General features: G+C 45.9%; 1 protein-coding gene, 2 non-coding genes and 1 pseudogene across 4 annotated transcripts; 3 read left to right on the top strand and 1 right to left on the bottom strand.

Moving 5' to 3' along the window:
* The first annotated feature begins 26 nt into the window (after positions 1 to 26).
* Positions 27 to 4,928, top strand: HSPA8 (heat shock protein family A (Hsp70) member 8). Of its 2 annotated transcripts, none has more exons than XM_035264913.3 (9): positions 27 to 152; positions 1,150 to 1,359; positions 1,675 to 1,880; positions 2,048 to 2,200; positions 2,288 to 2,843; positions 3,068 to 3,270; positions 3,496 to 3,694; positions 3,925 to 4,157; positions 4,498 to 4,928. In XM_035264913.3, the coding sequence occupies exons 2-9, from the start codon at positions 1,155 to 1,157 to the stop codon at positions 4,681 to 4,683; spliced, it is 1,941 nt and encodes a 646-aa protein (XP_035120804.1). In that variant the 5' UTR covers positions 27 to 152; positions 1,150 to 1,154; the 3' UTR covers positions 4,684 to 4,928. The 2 variants fall into 2 exon arrangements, with proteins under 2 accessions (XP_035120804.1, XP_035120803.3); XM_035264912.3 differs by lacking the exon at positions 27 to 152 and adding an exon at positions 364 to 439.
* LOC118145879 (small nucleolar RNA SNORD14) lies at positions 2,894 to 2,985 on the top strand. The gene has a single exon (XR_004731366.2). It is a non-coding gene; the product is annotated as a small nucleolar RNA SNORD14 (small nucleolar RNA).
* LOC118145878 (small nucleolar RNA SNORD14) lies at positions 3,330 to 3,417 on the top strand. Its single transcript, XR_004731365.1, has one exon. It is a non-coding gene; the product is annotated as a small nucleolar RNA SNORD14 (small nucleolar RNA).
* A 9,525-nt stretch (positions 4,929 to 14,453) lies between the features above and the next one.
* Positions 14,454 to 18,281, bottom strand: part of LOC103796081 (small ribosomal subunit protein eS24 pseudogene) — a 44,177-nt pseudogene continuing 40,349 nt past the window's right edge.

Genomic DNA, 18,281 nt, shown 5'->3' with positions numbered 1-18,281 from the left:
CTGGCTGGGGGCGCATGCGTAGAGGCGGACGCTCCCCTCCCCCGCCCGGGGTAACTGAGGACTCCCGCGCGCGGGCTCTCTGCGCCCCACCCTCCCTTTCCTCGGGGCCGTCCGGAGAGCGGGGGCGAGCTTGAAAGTTCCAGAACGCTGCGGTGAGTGCGTTATCGCGAGGCGGAGCGCGGTGGGGTGGGTGCGGGGGGGCGGGGCGGGGCCCGAGGAGTGGGGCTGGGCTTGTGATTGGGTCTTGTGAAGGCAGCCGGGCGTCTATTGGCCGGGGAAGCCGTAATGGCAGGCATCAAGGGCGGGCCCCTTCTGGAAGGTTCTGAGACCGGGTATAAGAGGCGGGCTGGCGGGCGGAAACCGGTCTCACTGAACTCCCCCTGCAGCTCTCGAGATTACTGTGGTATTCTTCGTTTTCGGGGCCAGGCCTACACGCCAGGTAAAATCTTTCTTCAAAAGTTGGGTGGTGGATCTGGGAGCTTGCACTCAGGCCGGTTGGACTTGCTGCGGCTCGGAGGGTTCTGAGAATCTCTCCCTGTCGACTGTGGCCCTTTCCACTGGGTTAAGGCTTGGTTCTCGGTGAGGTGACAGCGGTCCTCGGTGCAGCCGGCAGGACATAAATGTAGGGTGTGAGTTGCGGCGTCCGCAGGGAAGGCTGGGCGATGCAGTGCGACCGCGTGGCGGGGGAGGGTTGCCGCATCGGTTTATCCGGCGCGCAGGGAAGTGGAGCCAGCGCTTTCCTCCGGTTTCCTGGTTAGTCCAGTCTCATCGTGGTTTTTCAAAGCCGTTCTGGTCGTGTCTCCAATATAGGAGTGAATTCGCGAATAGTTTAAAAGCCCGTTGACTCCGGGGGGCACTGGCACCTGGCAAGGGAGGGGAACAGATAGGGCTTGGCTCAGGGTTGCGACCACGTGCTCAGCAACGCCCCAGGCCCTCTAGGCAGACGGGCCCTTCATTCAGGGACATGCTCTGTTGCGGTTGGCAGGCAACCTGGACTGCAGCACTAGTTCTGAGCCTCCCGCGTGCTTAGAGAAGAGGTGATGGGGCACAAATTAACGTTTGCAATGGTCGTATCTTTAGCCCGGTTATGAGTTCTTTAAGGGATAGGGCAAATACTTTGAATTTTTAAGCCGGGTTTTTCTTTTTTAGCAACCATGTCGAAGGGACCTGCCGTTGGTATTGATCTTGGCACCACCTACTCCTGTGTGGGTGTTTTCCAGCACGGAAAAGTAGAAATAATTGCCAATGATCAAGGAAACCGAACCACTCCAAGCTATGTCGCCTTTACGGACACTGAACGATTGATCGGTGATGCCGCAAAGAATCAAGTTGCAATGAACCCCACCAACACGGTTTTTGGTGAGTTACTAATTTTAGGTGATTACGGAACAAATTTAACAAGGCTGGAAAGCGGAAAGTCTCAGTGGCGAGTTTATGAAATGTAATTGGGGAGCTTATTGTTTCAAGAAAAATATACTTATTCTCAAGTCTCATAAAACAAGGTATCAACCTTTCAGACTGAGGTCTAGTTACCGTAGTGTCAAAATTTGAACGTTTACTACCTATAGTAGTTGAATTCATCTGTCTATGAAATTAGGTAGTTGAATCATGGATTTTGGTTTTTATCAGAAGAGGTATGAAATTCAAAGCGTTATCATTTGATACCTTTTGCAGATGCCAAACGTCTGATTGGACGCAGATTTGATGATGCCGTTGTCCAGTCTGATATGAAGCATTGGCCCTTTATGGTGGTGAATGATGCTGGCAGGCCCAAGGTCCAAGTAGAATACAAGGGAGAGACAAAAAGCTTCTATCCAGAGGAGGTATCCTCTATGGTTCTGACAAAGATGAAGGAAATTGCAGAAGCCTACCTTGGGAAGGTGAGGTTTGTGTCTGTCAACAGTAGAAACCGATGAATCTTGACGATTCCACACTAATTTACATTGTGGGGGGGTGCTCCAGATGTTTTTCACCAGCATTAATAAAATCCCATTTGCTGAAAGTGTAATCTGCTACCCATCTGTGGTCTTTGTGTTCCTTATTCTAGACTGTTACCAATGCTGTGGTCACAGTGCCCGCTTACTTTAATGACTCTCAGCGTCAGGCTACCAAAGATGCTGGAACTATTGCTGGTCTCAATGTACTTAGAATTATTAATGAGCCAACTGCTGCTGCTATTGCTTATGGCTTAGACAAAAAGGTAAGTACCATTTGTGGTGCACGGTTAGATTATTTTAAGGTTAATTTGACCCATCAGAAATTTAAAGGCGATTGTTTTTAATGGCAGGTTGGAGCTGAGAGAAACGTGCTGATCTTTGATCTCGGAGGTGGCACTTTTGATGTGTCAATCCTCACTATTGAGGATGGAATCTTTGAGGTCAAGTCTACAGCCGGAGACACCCACTTGGGTGGAGAAGATTTTGATAACCGAATGGTCAACCATTTCATTGCTGAGTTCAAGCGCAAGCATAAGAAGGACATAAGTGAGAACAAGAGAGCTGTAAGACGCCTCCGTACTGCTTGTGAGCGTGCTAAGCGTACTCTCTCTTCCAGCACCCAGGCTAGTATTGAGATCGATTCCCTATATGAGGGAATCGACTTCTATACCTCCATTACCCGTGCCCGATTTGAAGAATTGAATGCTGACTTGTTCCGTGGAACCCTGGACCCCGTAGAGAAGGCCCTTCGAGATGCCAAACTAGACAAGTCTCAAATTCATGATATTGTCCTGGTTGGTGGTTCTACTCGCATCCCCAAAATTCAGAAGCTTCTCCAAGACTTTTTCAATGGAAAAGAACTGAATAAGAGCATCAACCCTGATGAAGCTGTTGCTTATGGTGCAGGTAACAATAGTATTTAAATTAACCCTGATACCAGGCAGGCCCAAGATGACTCGCTGTGATGAGTGATTGTTAAACAAAACATTCGTAGTTTCCACCAAAAGCTTGGCTAATGATGGCACACCTTCCTTGGATGTCTGAGCGAGTGATGTTACTAAAACAGGAGCTGTGCACTGGGTTTTCTTTTAACATTTCAGCATTTTAACATTAGCTTTTTTTTTTGTTAGCTGTCCAGGCCGCCATTCTGTCTGGAGATAAGTCTGAAAATGTTCAAGATTTGCTGCTCTTGGATGTCACTCCTCTTTCCCTTGGCATTGAAACTGCTGGTGGAGTCATGACCGTCCTCATCAAGCGTAATACTACCATTCCCACCAAGCAGACACAGACCTTCACTACCTATTCCGACAACCAGCCTGGTGTGCTTATTCAGGTATATTGCTATACTTATCTTGGCCTACTGATCCCACATAGGATGAAGTCTTGACTAACTCGCTATGATGATGGATTCCAAAACCATTCGTAGTTTCCACCAGAAAGTCTTAATGTTGGCCAGTTCCTTCCTTGGATGTCTGAGCGACGAGTCTTCCTTAGCAGAACTAGCGTTAGCACAGAGACCTGAAATCCATTGTAGTAATTTGTTTTATTCCCTCCCAAGGTTTATGAAGGTGAGCGTGCCATGACCAAGGATAACAACCTGCTTGGCAAGTTTGAACTTACAGGCATACCTCCTGCACCCCGAGGTGTTCCTCAGATTGAGGTCACTTTTGACATTGATGCCAATGGCATTCTCAATGTGTCTGCTGTGGACAAGAGTACAGGAAAAGAGAACAAGATTACTATCACTAATGACAAGGGTAAGAGGGGGGCCACATGGCACTGCCATCTGCTCTTGACAGGGATCACAATGGTATTTCAGTTGTTTCTGGTGCCTTCGGGGCATCTAGCTAAGAGGAAGTGGGGTGGTTACATTGCAGGCGATATATATATGTGTGTGTATATATATATACACACACACACACATACATATACACATACAGGTTAACATTCAAGACTTTAACATGAAAGACTTAATTTCTCTCAATAGGCCGTTTGAGCAAGGAAGACATTGAACGTATGGTCCAGGAAGCTGAGAAGTACAAAGCTGAAGACGAGAAGCAGAGGGACAAAGTGTCATCTAAGAATTCACTTGAATCCTATGCATTTAACATGAAAGCAACTGTTGAAGATGAGAAACTTCAAGGCAAGATTAACGATGAGGATAAACAGAAGATTCTGGACAAGTGTAATGAAATTATCAACTGGCTTGATAAGAATCAGGTTTGTGATTTTTTTTTTTTTTTTTTTTTTTTTTTTTTCTTTCTCTCTCAACTAAATTGTGGGGAAGGGGATGGTAAACCAAGCTTTTGAGCTGGATTTTGGTATAGGGTCACAATGATGAATGGTCCAAAACATTCGCGGTTTCCACCAGAATTCAAGGTGTTGGCAACTACCTTCCTTGGATGTCTGAGTGACCCAAGATGTTAAGGAATAGGGCCCTGTTTTAATGTGTTAGTGGGCCTCTCTTCTAAGAGTGTCAGACTTTTTGTGTCAGATTGCATCAGGATTAAAGGGTTAAAATTACAAGAACTCACAGTAATTTCCTTTTTTTCTTCCTCAGACTGCCGAGAAGGAAGAATTTGAACATCAGCAAAAAGAGCTGGAGAAAGTCTGCAACCCCATCATCACCAAGCTGTACCAGAGTGCAGGAGGCATGCCAGGAGGAATGCCTGGAGGATTCCCTGGTGGTGGAGCTCCTCCCTCTGGTGGTGCTTCCTCAGGGCCCACTATTGAAGAGGTTGATTAAGCCAACCCAAGTATAGATTTAGCATTGTTCCACACATATAAAGCATTGAAGGACCTAAATTTGTAGCAAATTCTGTGGCAGTTTTAAAAAGTTGAGCTGCTATAGTAAGTTACTGGGCATTCTCAATACTTGAATATGGAACATATGCACAGGGGAAGGAAAGAACTAACATTGCACTTTATAAACACTGTATTGTAAGTGGAAAATGCAATGTCTTAAATAAAACTATTTAAATTGGCACCATACAACTGTCTTGGCTCTTTAAATAGCTTCTCAGACCAGCTGGTGAGAGAAATAGGCTTAGTAGGTGATTATGTGAATCTTAGTTACTTCCTCCCCCCGCCCAACTTAAGGTTGAATTATGAGGGCTGCGGTGTTGTAGATGGTATCAGCTTGGGAAAGCAGAGCATGAAAAATTGGATCTGGCTCTAACCTTAGGCCTGCCACTGGAGAGGCAGAAAGTTTTGGGTGGGGGGCAGGCGGGCGGGTTGTTAATGTTTCTCGACCCATTCTGTGTAAGCCTGCTTAGCAGCAAAGGCTTATTTGCCTAGAGGGTCATACTAGGTTATCATTAAGAATTTGAAGGTCAGTGGACACTAAAGAGGGGTGCTAATAAAAAAAATTGGGATGTCAGAACCAAACACTCAGGCAGTGATTGTTAAGCTACTTGGCAGAGGTATTTGTGAATGGCAATCCCTTGTATGAGCCACTGCTCTGGGGCTTGAATTTCCTATTTGTGGGTTAAGGTAATTCAGAAGGCCTGGTGGAGCTAACCTTACCACCTGGTTAGCAGTCCCAACAGTTAATTGTAACAGATTTAAGTGATCTAGCTAAAGTCAGCATGTGCCAAACTAATTTCATGAAGGAAGCGTATCATGAAAGTCCCCTTGGTACTATTAAAGGTCGACTGATGAGACTGGGTACAGTGACTCATGCCTATAATCCCAGCACTTTGGGAGGCTGAGGTGGGCAGATCTCACCTGAGGTCAGGAGTTCGGAGACCAGCCTGGCCAACATGGAGAAGCCCCATCTCAAAAAATATAAGGTCAACTAATGGCTGGGTGTTACCATGGAAATTTATACCACTATTTGATGTATTTTTTCCATATTTTCTCCAAAGCTACAAGAAACTTTTTGGGTGGAGTTTCATTCTTGCTGTACAGGCTGGAGTATAATAGCTCATGGCTACCTCCATCTCCTGGTTCAAGGGATTCTCCTCCCTCAGCCTCCTGGGTAGCTGGGATTACTGGCATGTGCCACCACACCCAGCTAATTTAGAGACAGGATTTCTCCATGTTGGTCAGGCTGATCACTGGCCCTCAGGTGATCTGCCCACCTTGGCATCCCAAAGTGCTGAGATTACAGGTGTGAGCTACTGCACCTGGCCTATTTGTATTTACGGTTCTGCTGTGGGCTAGTAGTTAAAAAGCCAGCAAAGATATTTAAACTTTGTAAGGTCCTAATGAGCTGTTTAAGTAAGGCTTAGAGAAAGAAGGTGACCATAGGGACAGTAATATTTACCACTTCCCATTCAGTTAATAGTTAATGGCATTTGCTTCTCTTCCCTTATTTGATCAAGGGATGGTTGGGTGTTCTGGTTGTACATGCACAAATTGCAAGGTGGCAAAATTTGCTTTTGCAGGAGTTACGATAAAGATATTTTAGTTTGTAAGAGGAAACTCCATGACCTAGATGGCTTGTTCCATCCCTGCTGCTTTGAGAAGAGGGAACAAATAATCTACAGGTCCAGTTTTGGAGTTAACATGCAGGTTTATGCTGAAGTTGGCAATTATTATATTCTAAAATGTAATTTTACTGCTATAGCTCTCCAAGTTTCTACTTGACCATTTTTGACTTTCTTTTTTTCCTGAGATGGAGATTTTGCTCTTGTTGCCCAGGATGGATTGCAATGGCTGGATCTCAACAACCTCCACCTCTTGGGTTCAAGCGATTCTCCTGCCTCAGCCTCCCAAGTCGCTGAGATTACAGGCACGTGTCACCACACCCAGCTAATTTTTGTGTTTTTAGTTGATAATGGGGTTTCTCCATGTCGGTCAGGCTGGTCTTTGAACTGAACCCGGGTGATCTGCCAGCCTTGGCCTCCCAAAGTTCTACGATTACAGGCATGAGCCACTGCTGTGCCCAGCCTCTACTTGAAGAGACTTTTTTTTTTTTGGAGATGGAGTGTTGCTCTGTCACCCAGGCTGGAGGGCAGTGGTGTGATTTCGGCTCACTGCCCCGTCCCAGGCTCAAGCAATTCTGCCTCAGCCTCCTGAGTAGCTGGGACTACAGTTGCATGCTGCCGCACCTGGCTAATCTGTATTTTAGCAGGGACGGGATTTCACTGTGTTGCCCCAGCTGGTCTTGAGCTCCTGAGCTCAATGTGCTGAGATTACAGGCATGAGCCATCACACCCAGCCCTTAATACTTTTACAGCTCAGAGTAATTGTCTAAAACCACAGCAATAAAGTTAACTTCAACCATGTTACTACAATATTTATGTACATATAATATTAAAAAATGATGATGCTTGTGGAAAATATTTTGTTCAGACAATATCGAGTACTTACATTCCAGGCCTTAGGCTTTCAAAGGTGGCCTTTTGGATTCCGTTAAGGTGGGAGGAAGTGGTTGGTAGGTAGGATGTAAATTGGAAACGCGGAGAATTTCCATTTTGTGGGTCTACGTACTGATGTAAAGTCATCTTTGTCCACTAGGTGGCAGTAGCTATAAAACTATCAGTACTGGGGAAAGCTGCTGTAACATTTTTGTTAGGCCTGTGCTGTTTGTTGTGCTTTCTACCTGGAAGCACAGTAGATAATGAAGGAAGTCAGCCCTAAATATCCACAATTACCTTCCAGACAGCATTCTCAACTGAGGAAGCGCCCTGCTTAGGTGGGATTAACGGTTAGAGTTGAGATCTCAGTATACTTGGGGAATGGTGGGGGGTGGGGAATGAAGGGGAATACAGATTGATTTAGAATCTGGAGGGTGAGGTGAAGAAAAAGCTCAGATCAGAAAAAGCCTTTTCTGATCCACACTAGCTAGTTTAAGTCACCATGTTATTTCCCTCATCCCCCTGAACTGCTGCTGAGACTCATCACACTAAATTCACCCAAGAATGGAGAAACACTGTGTGCATACTGGTGTTCCCAGTGTCTGGCACATAAGGAGCATATATTTGCCAAGTGAATGAATAAAAAGGGGTGGGTGGAGCAGATACCCGAGAGAGGGTAAAATGTGCTCCCTTTGTGCTTTATAATAGTTTGGCTTGGTTATGATCATCTCTCTTGGAGGAGTAGAAGGGTGGGTGCTGGATGAGCTCAGACTTACTCTCTGTTCCTTGCAGAGTGGGGAGCCGACATTCAAGTTGCATGTGATGAGAAAATCATCAAACCTGGAGCCGCTTTGGATAAATGAAAGTTGGCAATAATAGAACTGCCAAGATCTTGACTGTGGTAAAGGTCCATCTGGTATCTTTATGTTGCCCCTAGATCTGGGCACTATGTGGAGTCAGTGAGGTGAGCAGAGACAGTGTAGCTGGTGTGCAGTATGAGAAGACTGTCAGGCAGGGTCTGCCTGGAGCAATGGGGCCTGTCCTGGAACACTGGGCCACAGCACAGACTATTCAGAGTGTGCAGCCAGCCCAGTTTTTTTTTTTGGAGACAGGGTCTGTCATTCAGACTGGGGTACAGTGACATGATCACAGCTCACTGCAGCCTCTGCCTCCTGGGCTCAAATGATGCTCCCACCTCAGCCTCCTGAGTAGCTGGAACCACAAGCGCATGCCACCACGCCCAACTAATTTTCTACTTTTTTGTGTAGAGATGGGATTTTGCCACATTGGTGAAATAAAGTCAAATAAAGACAGCATCAAGAAAGTGAAAGGCAAACCCATAGAACTAGATAAAATGTTTACAAATCATATATCTGATAAGGGACTGTAATCCAGAAAACACTAAAAACTCTCATATTTCAATAATATAAAGACAATCCTTTATTTATTTATTTTGAGACAAAGTCTCACCTAATCACCCAGGCCGAGTGCAATGGTGCAATGTCTGCTCACTGCAACCTCCACCTTCCAGGTTCAAGTGATTCTCCTGCCTCAACCTCCTGAGTAGCTGGGATTACAGGTCCATGCCACCGTGCCTAATTTTTTGTATCTTTAGTAGAGGCAAGATTTCACCATGTTGGCCGGGCTGGTCTTCAAATCCTGACCACCTCAGCCTCCCAAAGCGCTGGGATTACAGGTGAGCCACCAAGCCTGGCCAACAACCCATTTTTTTTAATGGGCAAAATGTCTGAATAGACACTTCTTCAACAAAGATAAATAGCTAATCAGTACATGAAAAGATGCTCAACATTAGCCACTAGTGAAATTCAACTTATCACAGGGATAGAATTTCTCCTACATTAGGATGTCCATAATCAAGTTGACAAGAACAAAGAGAAATTGGGACCCTCATGCACTGTTGGTGGTATAGCCATTTTGGAAAACACTCTGATGGGGCTGGGTAAGGTGGCTCACACCTATAATCCCAGTACTTTGGGTGGCTGAGGTGGGTGGGTCACCTGAGTTTAGGAGTTCAAGACCATCCTGGGCAACATGGTGAAACCCCATCTCTACTAAAAATACAAAAATTAGCTGGGCGTGGTGGTGTATGCCTGTAGTCTTAGCTACTCGGGAGGATGAGGCACAAGAACCACTTGAATCCAGGAAACGGAGATTGCAGTTAGTTGAGATCATGCCACTGTACTCCCGTCTGGGTGACAGAGTGAGACTCTGTCTCAAAAAAAAAAAAAAAAAGTGGAATTCAGTACTGATACGTGGTAAAACATAGATTAGCCTTAAAAACATTATGGTAAGTGAAAGAACCCAATCACCAAAAAAACATATTGTATGATTCTATTGATATGAAATGTGCAGAATAGGAAATCTTTTAAGACAACATAGATTGATGGTTGCAGAGGCTGAGGGGGAAAACAGTTGGAGAGAAATGCAGAGTGATAATCGGTAGGACGTTTGTTTTGGGGTGATCAGGTTGTTCTAAATTGATTGTGGTGATGATTGCACAATTCTGTAAACTAAAAATATTGAATAATGCACTTTAGATGGGTGAATTGTATGATTTCAATAAAGTTTTTAAAATATTAACTGAAAAAAAGAGAGGCTGTAAGGCTGGCTTCCCCTGCAAGGAGAAGAGAGACAGTGAGACAGAGACAAAGACAAAGGCCTACCATTGTAACTGGGAACCTGGATAAGGAAGAGCAATAATGTTCAGCTCAAGGCTGAGGTGGGTGAATTGCTTGAAGCCAGGAATTCAAGAACAACCTGGGCAACATGGCAAAATCCCATCTCTACTAAAAATATAAAAATTAGCTGGGCCAGGTGGCATATGCCCATGGTCCTAGCTGCTTGGGAGGCTGAGGTAGGAGGATGGCTTGAACCCAGAAGATGGAGGTTGCAATGAGCTGAGATGGCGCCACTGCATTCCATCTTGGGTGACAGAGTGAGACTCTGCCCACTCCCCACCACTCCACAAAAAAGAAGGAGAAAGAAATAATAAGACAAGATTCCTACTCTCAAGGAATGGAATAATCATGGCCGTGCTGGGTTTGGTGGGGTTTTTTTGGTAGTTTGATAATTTTATTTTACAATCAGCACTTAGCTCTCATTCACATTGATCGTCTAAGTTTTTGAAAGTGGTAACAGATACGTAGGGACAGCGCTTTTTTTTTTTGGTGAATCTTCATCCTCATGTTTTGTGTCCACATGGATGCAGATATAGTACGGGACATTTTTTATGCCTTTGGCCCAGACAGTTGTTAAGCCTGATATCAGTGTGCACATCTGGAGTCCCCATCCCCATGGCAAATTTCCTGATCTCTCTGAGTGCCCAAGGGGCACCCTTCTTGAAGCCTACTTCATGGATGTGCTTGTAAGTGTTGATGGTGTAGTCTTAAGTGATCACCTCCACTGATGGCAGAATGGGCCTTCTCATCACCCTTCTTTGCAAGAGCCATTCTGCCAGGCTCAAATTGTTTTGTTTTTGTTTTTGTTTTTCTGAGATAGAGTCTCACTCCGTTGCCCAGGCTAGAGTGCAGTGGGGCCATCTCGGCTCACTGCAACCTCCACTGTCTGGGTTCACAGGATTGTGGGCTTCAGCTTCAGGAGTAGCCTGGATTACAGGCACATACTACCACTGGCTAAATTTTTGTATTTTTAGTAGTGACAGGGTTTCACCATGTTGGCCAGGCCAGTCTCGAACTCCTGGCCTCAAGTGATTCACCCCCATTGGCCTCCCACAGTGCTGGGATTACAGGCATGAGCCACCGTGCTGGCCTATTTTTTATTTAAAAACAAAATCTCTATACTTTCATTTGAGACATTGTGGGCACTCAAACCAAGTAGATACAGGTCCACTTAGGAGCTGAGAAAAGATTAGATTGTACTGAAAAGTACAATGGTGGGTAGTGGTAAGGCGAGATGGCCCACACCTGTAATCTCAGCACTTTGGGAGGCTGAAGCAGGCAGATCACCTGAGGTCAGGAGTTCAAGCCCAGCCTGGCCAGCATGGTGAAACCCTGCCTCTACTAAAAATACAAAAATTAGCTGGGTGTGGTGGCACATGGCTGTAATCTCAGCTGCTCGGGAGGCTGAGGCAGGAGAATCACTTGAACTGAGGCGGAGGCTGCAGTGAGTTGAGATTGAGCCACGGCACTCCAGACTGGGCAACAGAGCAAGACTCGGTCTAAAAAAAAAAAAAAAGAAAGAAAGTGGGTTGTAAGCATGTAACCCCTTGAAAACACATTGGAAATATTCACCAGAAGACTTCTTGTTTGTTGATTTAGTATTTCTCATGTTTCTAACAGACATCTGCTCAGTAGTTTACAAGGTATGTGACCTTAAGCAAATTATTCTTTCTGAAGCTCAATATCTTTACCTATGAAATGGGGGTTACAGGCCAGGCACGGTGGCTCGTGCCTGTAATACCTGCACTTTGGGAGGCCAAGGCTGGTGGGTCACTTGAGGCCAGGAGTTTGAGACCAGCCTGGCCAACATGGTGAAACCTCGTTTCTACTAAAAATACAAAAAGTAACCAGGTGTGATGGTGGGCACCTGTAATCCCAGCTGCTCAGGAGGCTGAGGCAGGAGAATCACCTGAACTGGGAGGTGGAGGTTGCAGTGAGTGGATATCGTGCCACTGCACTCCAGCCTGGCTGACAGAGCAAGACTCCATCTAACAAAAAAATTACTCTTTCTCTCGTCCATGCTTCCAAGATGACAAAGGAAAGAATGAACAGGGCCGGGCACGGTGGTTTATGCCTATAATCTCAGCACTTTGGGAAGCTGAGGTGGGCAGATCACGAAGTCACAAGTTTGAGACCTGCCTGGCCAACACGGTGAAACCTCATCTCTACTAAAAATACAAAAATTAGCCAGGCTCAGTGGGGCAGGCTTGTAATCCCAGATACTCAGTAGGCTAAGGCAGGAGAATCTTTGGAACTGGGGAAGCGGAGATTGCAGTGAGCCGAGATTACACCACTGCACTGCAGCCTGGGCGACAGAGCAAAACTATGTCTCAAAAAAAATAGAAAAAAGGAACAATGGTCATGCCAAGAAGGGCTGCAGTCATGTGCAGTCTATTGGCTCCAAGAACTTCACCCAATGCGTGCCCAAGGACAAGGCCATTAAGAAATTCTTCATTCGAAACATAGTGGAAGCTGCAGCAGTCAAGGACATTTCTGAAACAAGCATCTCAGATGCCTATGTGCTTCCCAAGCTGTGTGAAGCTACATTACTGTATGAGTTGTGAAATTCACAGCAAAGTAGTCAGGAATCGATCTTGTGAAGCCTGCAAGGTACATTTAGACCTGTGGGTGCTGCCCCACAACCCCCAACAAGGCCCATGTAAGGCGCTGAGTTCTTAAAGACTGAAGACAGACTATTCCATCTAAAATAAAATGGAAATTGTACTTTAAAAAAATTAAGATAAAAGAGAAATGGAGGTTATAAAACTTAATCACTAGTTTATTAAAAGGATGAAATTAGCCAGTTTATGTAGAGCATTTAGCTCTGTGCCAGACTCTCAGAGGTGCCCAATAAATGGGGGCTATTACTACTATTAATTAAATTATAATAATTAGTATTGTTTCCTAAGGCTGCTGCAGCAAAGTACCAACAACTGTGTAGCTTAAAACAACAGAAATCTGGCGGCTAGATGTCGGCCATGCTTCCTCTAAAGGCACAAGGGAGGGGACTATCCCATGCCTCTCTATGAGCTTCTGGTAGCTTCAGGTGTTTCTTGCATCACTCCAGGCACACGCCTGTTTTCTTCACATCATCTCTCTGTACCTGTCTGTCTCTGTGTCCAGATTCGTGAGCCCCCATTTTTTTTGAGTTAGGGTCTCACTCTGTTGCCCAGGCTGGAGTGCAGTGGCACAGTCTCGGCTGATTGCAACCTCTGCTTCCCAGGCTCAAGCGATTCTCCAGCCTCAGCTCCCTGAGTAGCTGGGACTATAGGCATGAGCCACCACACCTGGCTAAATTTTTAATTTTTGTTTTTTGGTGGAGACTGGATTTCTTCGTGTTGCCCAGGCTGGTCTCAAACTCCTAAGCTCAAGGCGATCTGCCTGCCTCAGCCTCCCAAAGAGCTGGGATTACAGGCATGACCCACCATGCCTGGCTCAAATTTTCCCTTTCTGTAGAAACACATGTCCTACTGCACCTCGTTATAACTTGATTACCTCTCTAAGAGGCCCCATTTCCAAATATGGAAGGTCACATTCTGAGGTTCTGGGGATTAGGACTTCAACATAATTGGGTGGGCTGCAGGAAAGAACCCAATTTGACCCAGAGCAGTCATATTGCCTGTTATCACCAAGGAGAAATTCCCTGCCCAGCTTTTCCACAAAAACAGAAAGTAAGTAAGCGCTAGACAAGATCCAAATACCTGTTCTTTAGAGGGACTAACAAAAAGGCCTTTTAATTGTCATCTCTTTCCCTGAAGCTGCTTCCACAGCAGGCCGCTCCCTGACATCCTTCCCTGTCCCTCCAACGTCCCTCTGGATTCCCAAACAATGCCTAATTCTATTATTTCCAGTGATTTCCCCGTGGGCAGCAGTTTATTCCTGTCATCAAGTCTCTGATGAAATCTTTAGCTATGAAATGTTTAGTCCAATCCCAACAAATCGTGTATAGTGTTAACATGTCACAAGCTGCCCGCGGTCTGCATTATGTGGTAATTTGGAAGCGAGAGAAGTGATAATCTAGGGTCCGGCTTCTTTTGTGAGCTTGCATTAATGCTGTAGCCAGTGATGTCAATTGACAGCCCATCGATTTGGGCTAATAGTGCACAGAGGGGGCAGAATTGGGGCGAGATAGGGAATAAAGGATATCGACAGCCAGTCGCCAGGATCCCGGCAGCTTTTAATCTATTATTGCCCTCTTTTAATGCAACTTCCGTGTCAACTGCATTTACTTCCATCAGCTTTTGCCTGCTGGGCTGAACTGTGCAGCCAGTGGGGTACCACCCCCAGAGTGGCTCAAAGTTCCCCAGTATTGATTCTTGGATGCTCTGGGGTGTGAATTATAATTATTTCATTAAGCCCTTTAATGGGTATCAACTATGAACCTTCCCCAGCTTAGGCTGGGGAGGCCAGGGCGAGGTCCGCATCATTAATCTGTGTTCATCTTGTTGCCACCAATTGTCCTACTCTCGACCCTGATATTTTTTTTCTCCCTTTTTTTGAAAGTTTTAAGTTTGTTAAGCTTCTCGTGAAAAATACACAATGGCCACAGATAACATCATTGCAGCACCTTTACTCTTTCCAACGTGATCCAATCTCCAGCTCCCTTTTTTGCCAGCGCCAACATTGGCCTTTGCAGTCCCCGACTTCTTCACTCTGTTCCTGCATTCCCTTCGTTGCTCTCTTGAGGTCTTTCCCTTCTCACACAGGCCACGTCTTGCAAGTCCGTGTTTGGGTTCCTTTTTCTTTGCATAATCCAGGGAATCATCAATCATGCCAAAGCCAGTTGTCTTGCCACCACCAACATGAGTTCTGAATCCAAATACAGCGATGACATCCGGTGTGGCCTTGTACATTTTTGTTAGTTTTTCCCGAATTTCTGTCTTAAGCACTGTTGCCTTCCTGGGGTGAAGGACATCAATGACCATTAGTTTCCTCTGAAGTCGTCGGTTGGTCATGAACTTCCTAGTGCGGATACTTACTATGTTGTTCTTGATGGTGGCCTATCCTCAGACAGCAAGGGAAGAAAATCTTTTTTTTTTTGAGATGGAGTTTCGCTCTTGTTGCCCAGGCTGGAGTGCAATGGCGCAATCTCAGCTCACCGCAAACTCCACCTCCCAGGTTCAAGCAGTTCTTCTGCCTCAGCCTCCCAGGTAGCTGGGATTACAGGCATGTGCCACCATGCCTGGCTAATTTTTTGCATTTTTAGTAGAGATGGGGTTTCTCCATGTTGGTCAGGCTGGTCTTGAACTCCCAACCTCAGGTGATCCACCCGCCTTGGCCTCCCAAAGTGCTGGGATTATAGGCGTGAGCCACTCCACCTGGCCCCCTTTTTTTTTTCACCTATTATGTCTGTGGTTTTAGTGGGAAGCAGGTCAGTCTACTCCCAGAGAGGAACTGGGAAGAGGAGCTGGCTGATATGGGGAAATTGGAGGGGAGACCATGGTGGAGCAGCCCGCAGTGTTGGCTACTCCCACTAAGGGACTGCTAATCACGGTGTCAGATCTGCTTTCCTCAGCTCTGGTTTGCCTGTGCAGGGAGGTGACACAGGAGACCTTGGGATAAAGGGAGAGATCTTGAAGCTGCTTCTTGTGCGGCTTTGAGTCCTGACATAGCTCTGGAATATTCCATCCCCTTGCTACATCATCCATCACCTTTACTAGGGCGCTGTGGATTCAAAGAACTACGAAACACTGCTTTGTGCCCCCAGGGAGTTTAAACTTTAGTAAGAGGAAAAAGGATGAGCATGTAAATATGTAGCAATGAAACAGACACCAATGAGCATTGAGAAAGAGCAGAGGACAGGGAGTTATGAAATCCAGTGGAAGAAGCACTTGACCCAAGCTTGAGGATGGAGGGAGACTTCCTGGAGGAGCAAATGCCTAAGTTGAGCCTAAAGAACGGGCAGGAGATGGCCAGATGAGAGAGAGGAAGAGCAGCCCTGTCCACGGGAACAGCATATTCCAAAGGTATAGAAGCGAAGGCAAAACGGTACATGAGATTTTGCAATCTCATTCGTGAAGTAAGGCTCAGACTTTATATGAGGAAAAGTCCCAGCCCACACTCAGGTTTCTTGCCTTCTCACCCACCTCCCACTGTGGATACATCTCACCTGGAGCCTTAAGAAGGCTCAGAAAGAGCCTCAGATGCATTTCTCACCATTTTACCAGGTGCTTTCTTGTTTGGACCAACCTTCCGTTTAGGCCAAGAGTTATTTTTATTTCAGGCTTTTCACTTCTTTGGCTCCTAGGGTGGTTTAAAAACATGTCTGCTTTTTTTTTTGAGATGGAGTCACCCAGGCTGGAGTGCAGTGGCACAGTCTCAGATTACTACAACCTCCACCTTCTGGGTTCAAGAGATTCTCCTGCCTCAGCCTCCTGACTAGCTGAGACTATAGGTGTGCACCACCATGCCTGGCTAATTTTTGTATTTTTAGTAGAGATGGGGCTTCACCATGTTGGCTAAGCTGATCTAAAACTCCTGACCTCATGATCCACCTGCCTCAGCCTCCCAAAGTGCTGGGATTACAGTTGTGAGCCACCATGCCTGGTCTTAAGTTTTGTATTTTTAGTAGAGATGGTTTTTGCCAGGCTGGACTTGAACTCCTGACCTCAGATGATCCACCAGCCTCAGCCTGCCGAAGTGCTGGGGTTACAGGCATAAGCCACTGCACCTGGCCTTCTTTTTTTTTTGAGAGTGAGTCTTGCTCTATCACCCAGGCTGGAGTACAATGGCACCATCTCGGCTCACTGCAACCTTTGCCTCCCAGGTTCAAGCAATTCTCCTGCCTCAGCCTCCCGAGTAGCTGGGATTACAGGCACCTGCTATCACGCCCGGGTCACTTTTGCATTTTTAGTAGAGACAGGTTTTCACCTTGTTGGCCAGGCTGGTCTTGAACGCCTGACCTCAAGTGATCCGCACGCCTCGGCCTCCCAAAGTGCTGGGATTACAGGCTTCAGCCACCACACCTGGCCTTTTTTTTTTTTTTTTTTAGCATACAGAGTCTAATTCCTCTCCCTTTGAATGTGGGCTGGCCTCAGGCACTGACTTCTAATGGATAAAATGAGGAGAAAGTGACACTGGGTAACTTCCAAGTCTAGATTATTAAAGCCATGGTATTTCCACCTGGCTCTCTGAATGTTCATTATTCCTTCAGCTGCCTTGTAGGACGTCTGGTACTCTTGAGGCCTCTATTTGGAAAGGTTACATAGCCTGAGGGGCTTTAGCTGTTCCAGCCCCCAGCTGCTTGAGTGGGTCCTGGCTTGGGAGCCAGACATGTGAGTGAGGATGCCTTGGAGATGACTCCAGTCCCAGCCACCAGCTGACTGCATCTTCATGGGAGAACCCAAGTAAGAACTGTTCAGCTGAGCCCAGTCAACCCCCAGGTTCATGAGCAAAATACATGTTATTGGGTTTTGTTTGAGACAGAGTCTCGCTCTGTCGCCTGGGCTGGAGTGCAGTGGTGATCATAGCTCACTGAAGCCTCAAACTCCTGGGCTCAAGCAATCCTCTGACCTCAGCCTCCCAAGTAGCTGGGGCTATAGACATTCATCACCACTCCTGGCTAATTTTTTTGTTAGTTTGTATTTTGTAGAGACTGGGTCTTGCTATATTGCCTAGGCTAGTCTTGAACTTCTCGCCTTAAGCAATCCTCCCACCTTCACCTCTTCAGTGCTGGGATTACAGGCATGAGCCATTCTGCCTGGCCACATTATTGCTTTTAAGCCATTATTTTAGGGTAGTTTGTTACATAATAATGAATAACTAGAACAGTTAGATTTGGTAACATTTGTGTTTAATCAAGTTTCATTATTAAGCTTTATAGTACGTCTTAAAGTCAGGTAATGAGTTCCCCACCTTTGAATTTTTTTTGTTTTTGAGATGGAGCCTTGCTCTGTCACCCAGGTGGAGTGCAGTGGTGTAATCTTGGCTCACTGCAACCTCTGTATCCCAGGTTCAAGCAATTTTCCTGCCTCAGCCTCCCAAGTAGCTGGGATTATAGGCACCAGCCACCATGCCCAGCTAATTTTTGTATTTTTAGTATAGACAGGGTTTCACCATGTTGGCCAGGCTAGTCTTGAACTACTGACCTTAAATAATCTGCCTGCCTCGGCCTCCCAAAGTGCCGAGATTACAGGCCTGACTTCAAATAATCTGCCTGTGTTGGCCTCCGAAAGTGCTGGGATTATAGGTGTGAGCCACTGCACCCAGCTGTTTTGCTTTTTCAAGATTGCTTTAGTTCTTCTAGATCTTTGCTTTTTTACGTAATTCTTAAAAATCAACTGAATTTCCACAAAAATAACTGATTTGACTTATACTTAAGATTTTAGGCCAGGTGCGGTGGC

Source organism: Callithrix jacchus, chromosome 10, assembly GCF_049354715.1.
Source record: "Callithrix jacchus isolate 240 chromosome 10, calJac240_pri, whole genome shotgun sequence".
NCBI classification, from domain to species: Eukaryota; Metazoa; Chordata; class Mammalia; order Primates; family Cebidae; genus Callithrix; species Callithrix jacchus.
The sequence above is the reverse complement of the archived record's forward strand: the minus strand, read 5'-3'. Positions and strand labels throughout refer to the sequence as shown.

Coding starts and splice junctions, on each gene's coding strand:
- HSPA8 (XM_035264913.3), top strand. CDS start 1,155: ATGTCGAAGGGACCTGCCGTTGGTATTGATCTTGGCACCACCTACTCC. Junction 3,695..3,924: donor TACTATCACTAATGACAAGG/GTAAGAGGGGGG, acceptor TTCTCTCAATAG/GCCGTTTGAGCAAGGAAGAC. Junction 4,158..4,497: donor ACTGGCTTGATAAGAATCAG/GTTTGTGATTTT, acceptor TTTCTTCCTCAG/ACTGCCGAGAAGGAAGAATT.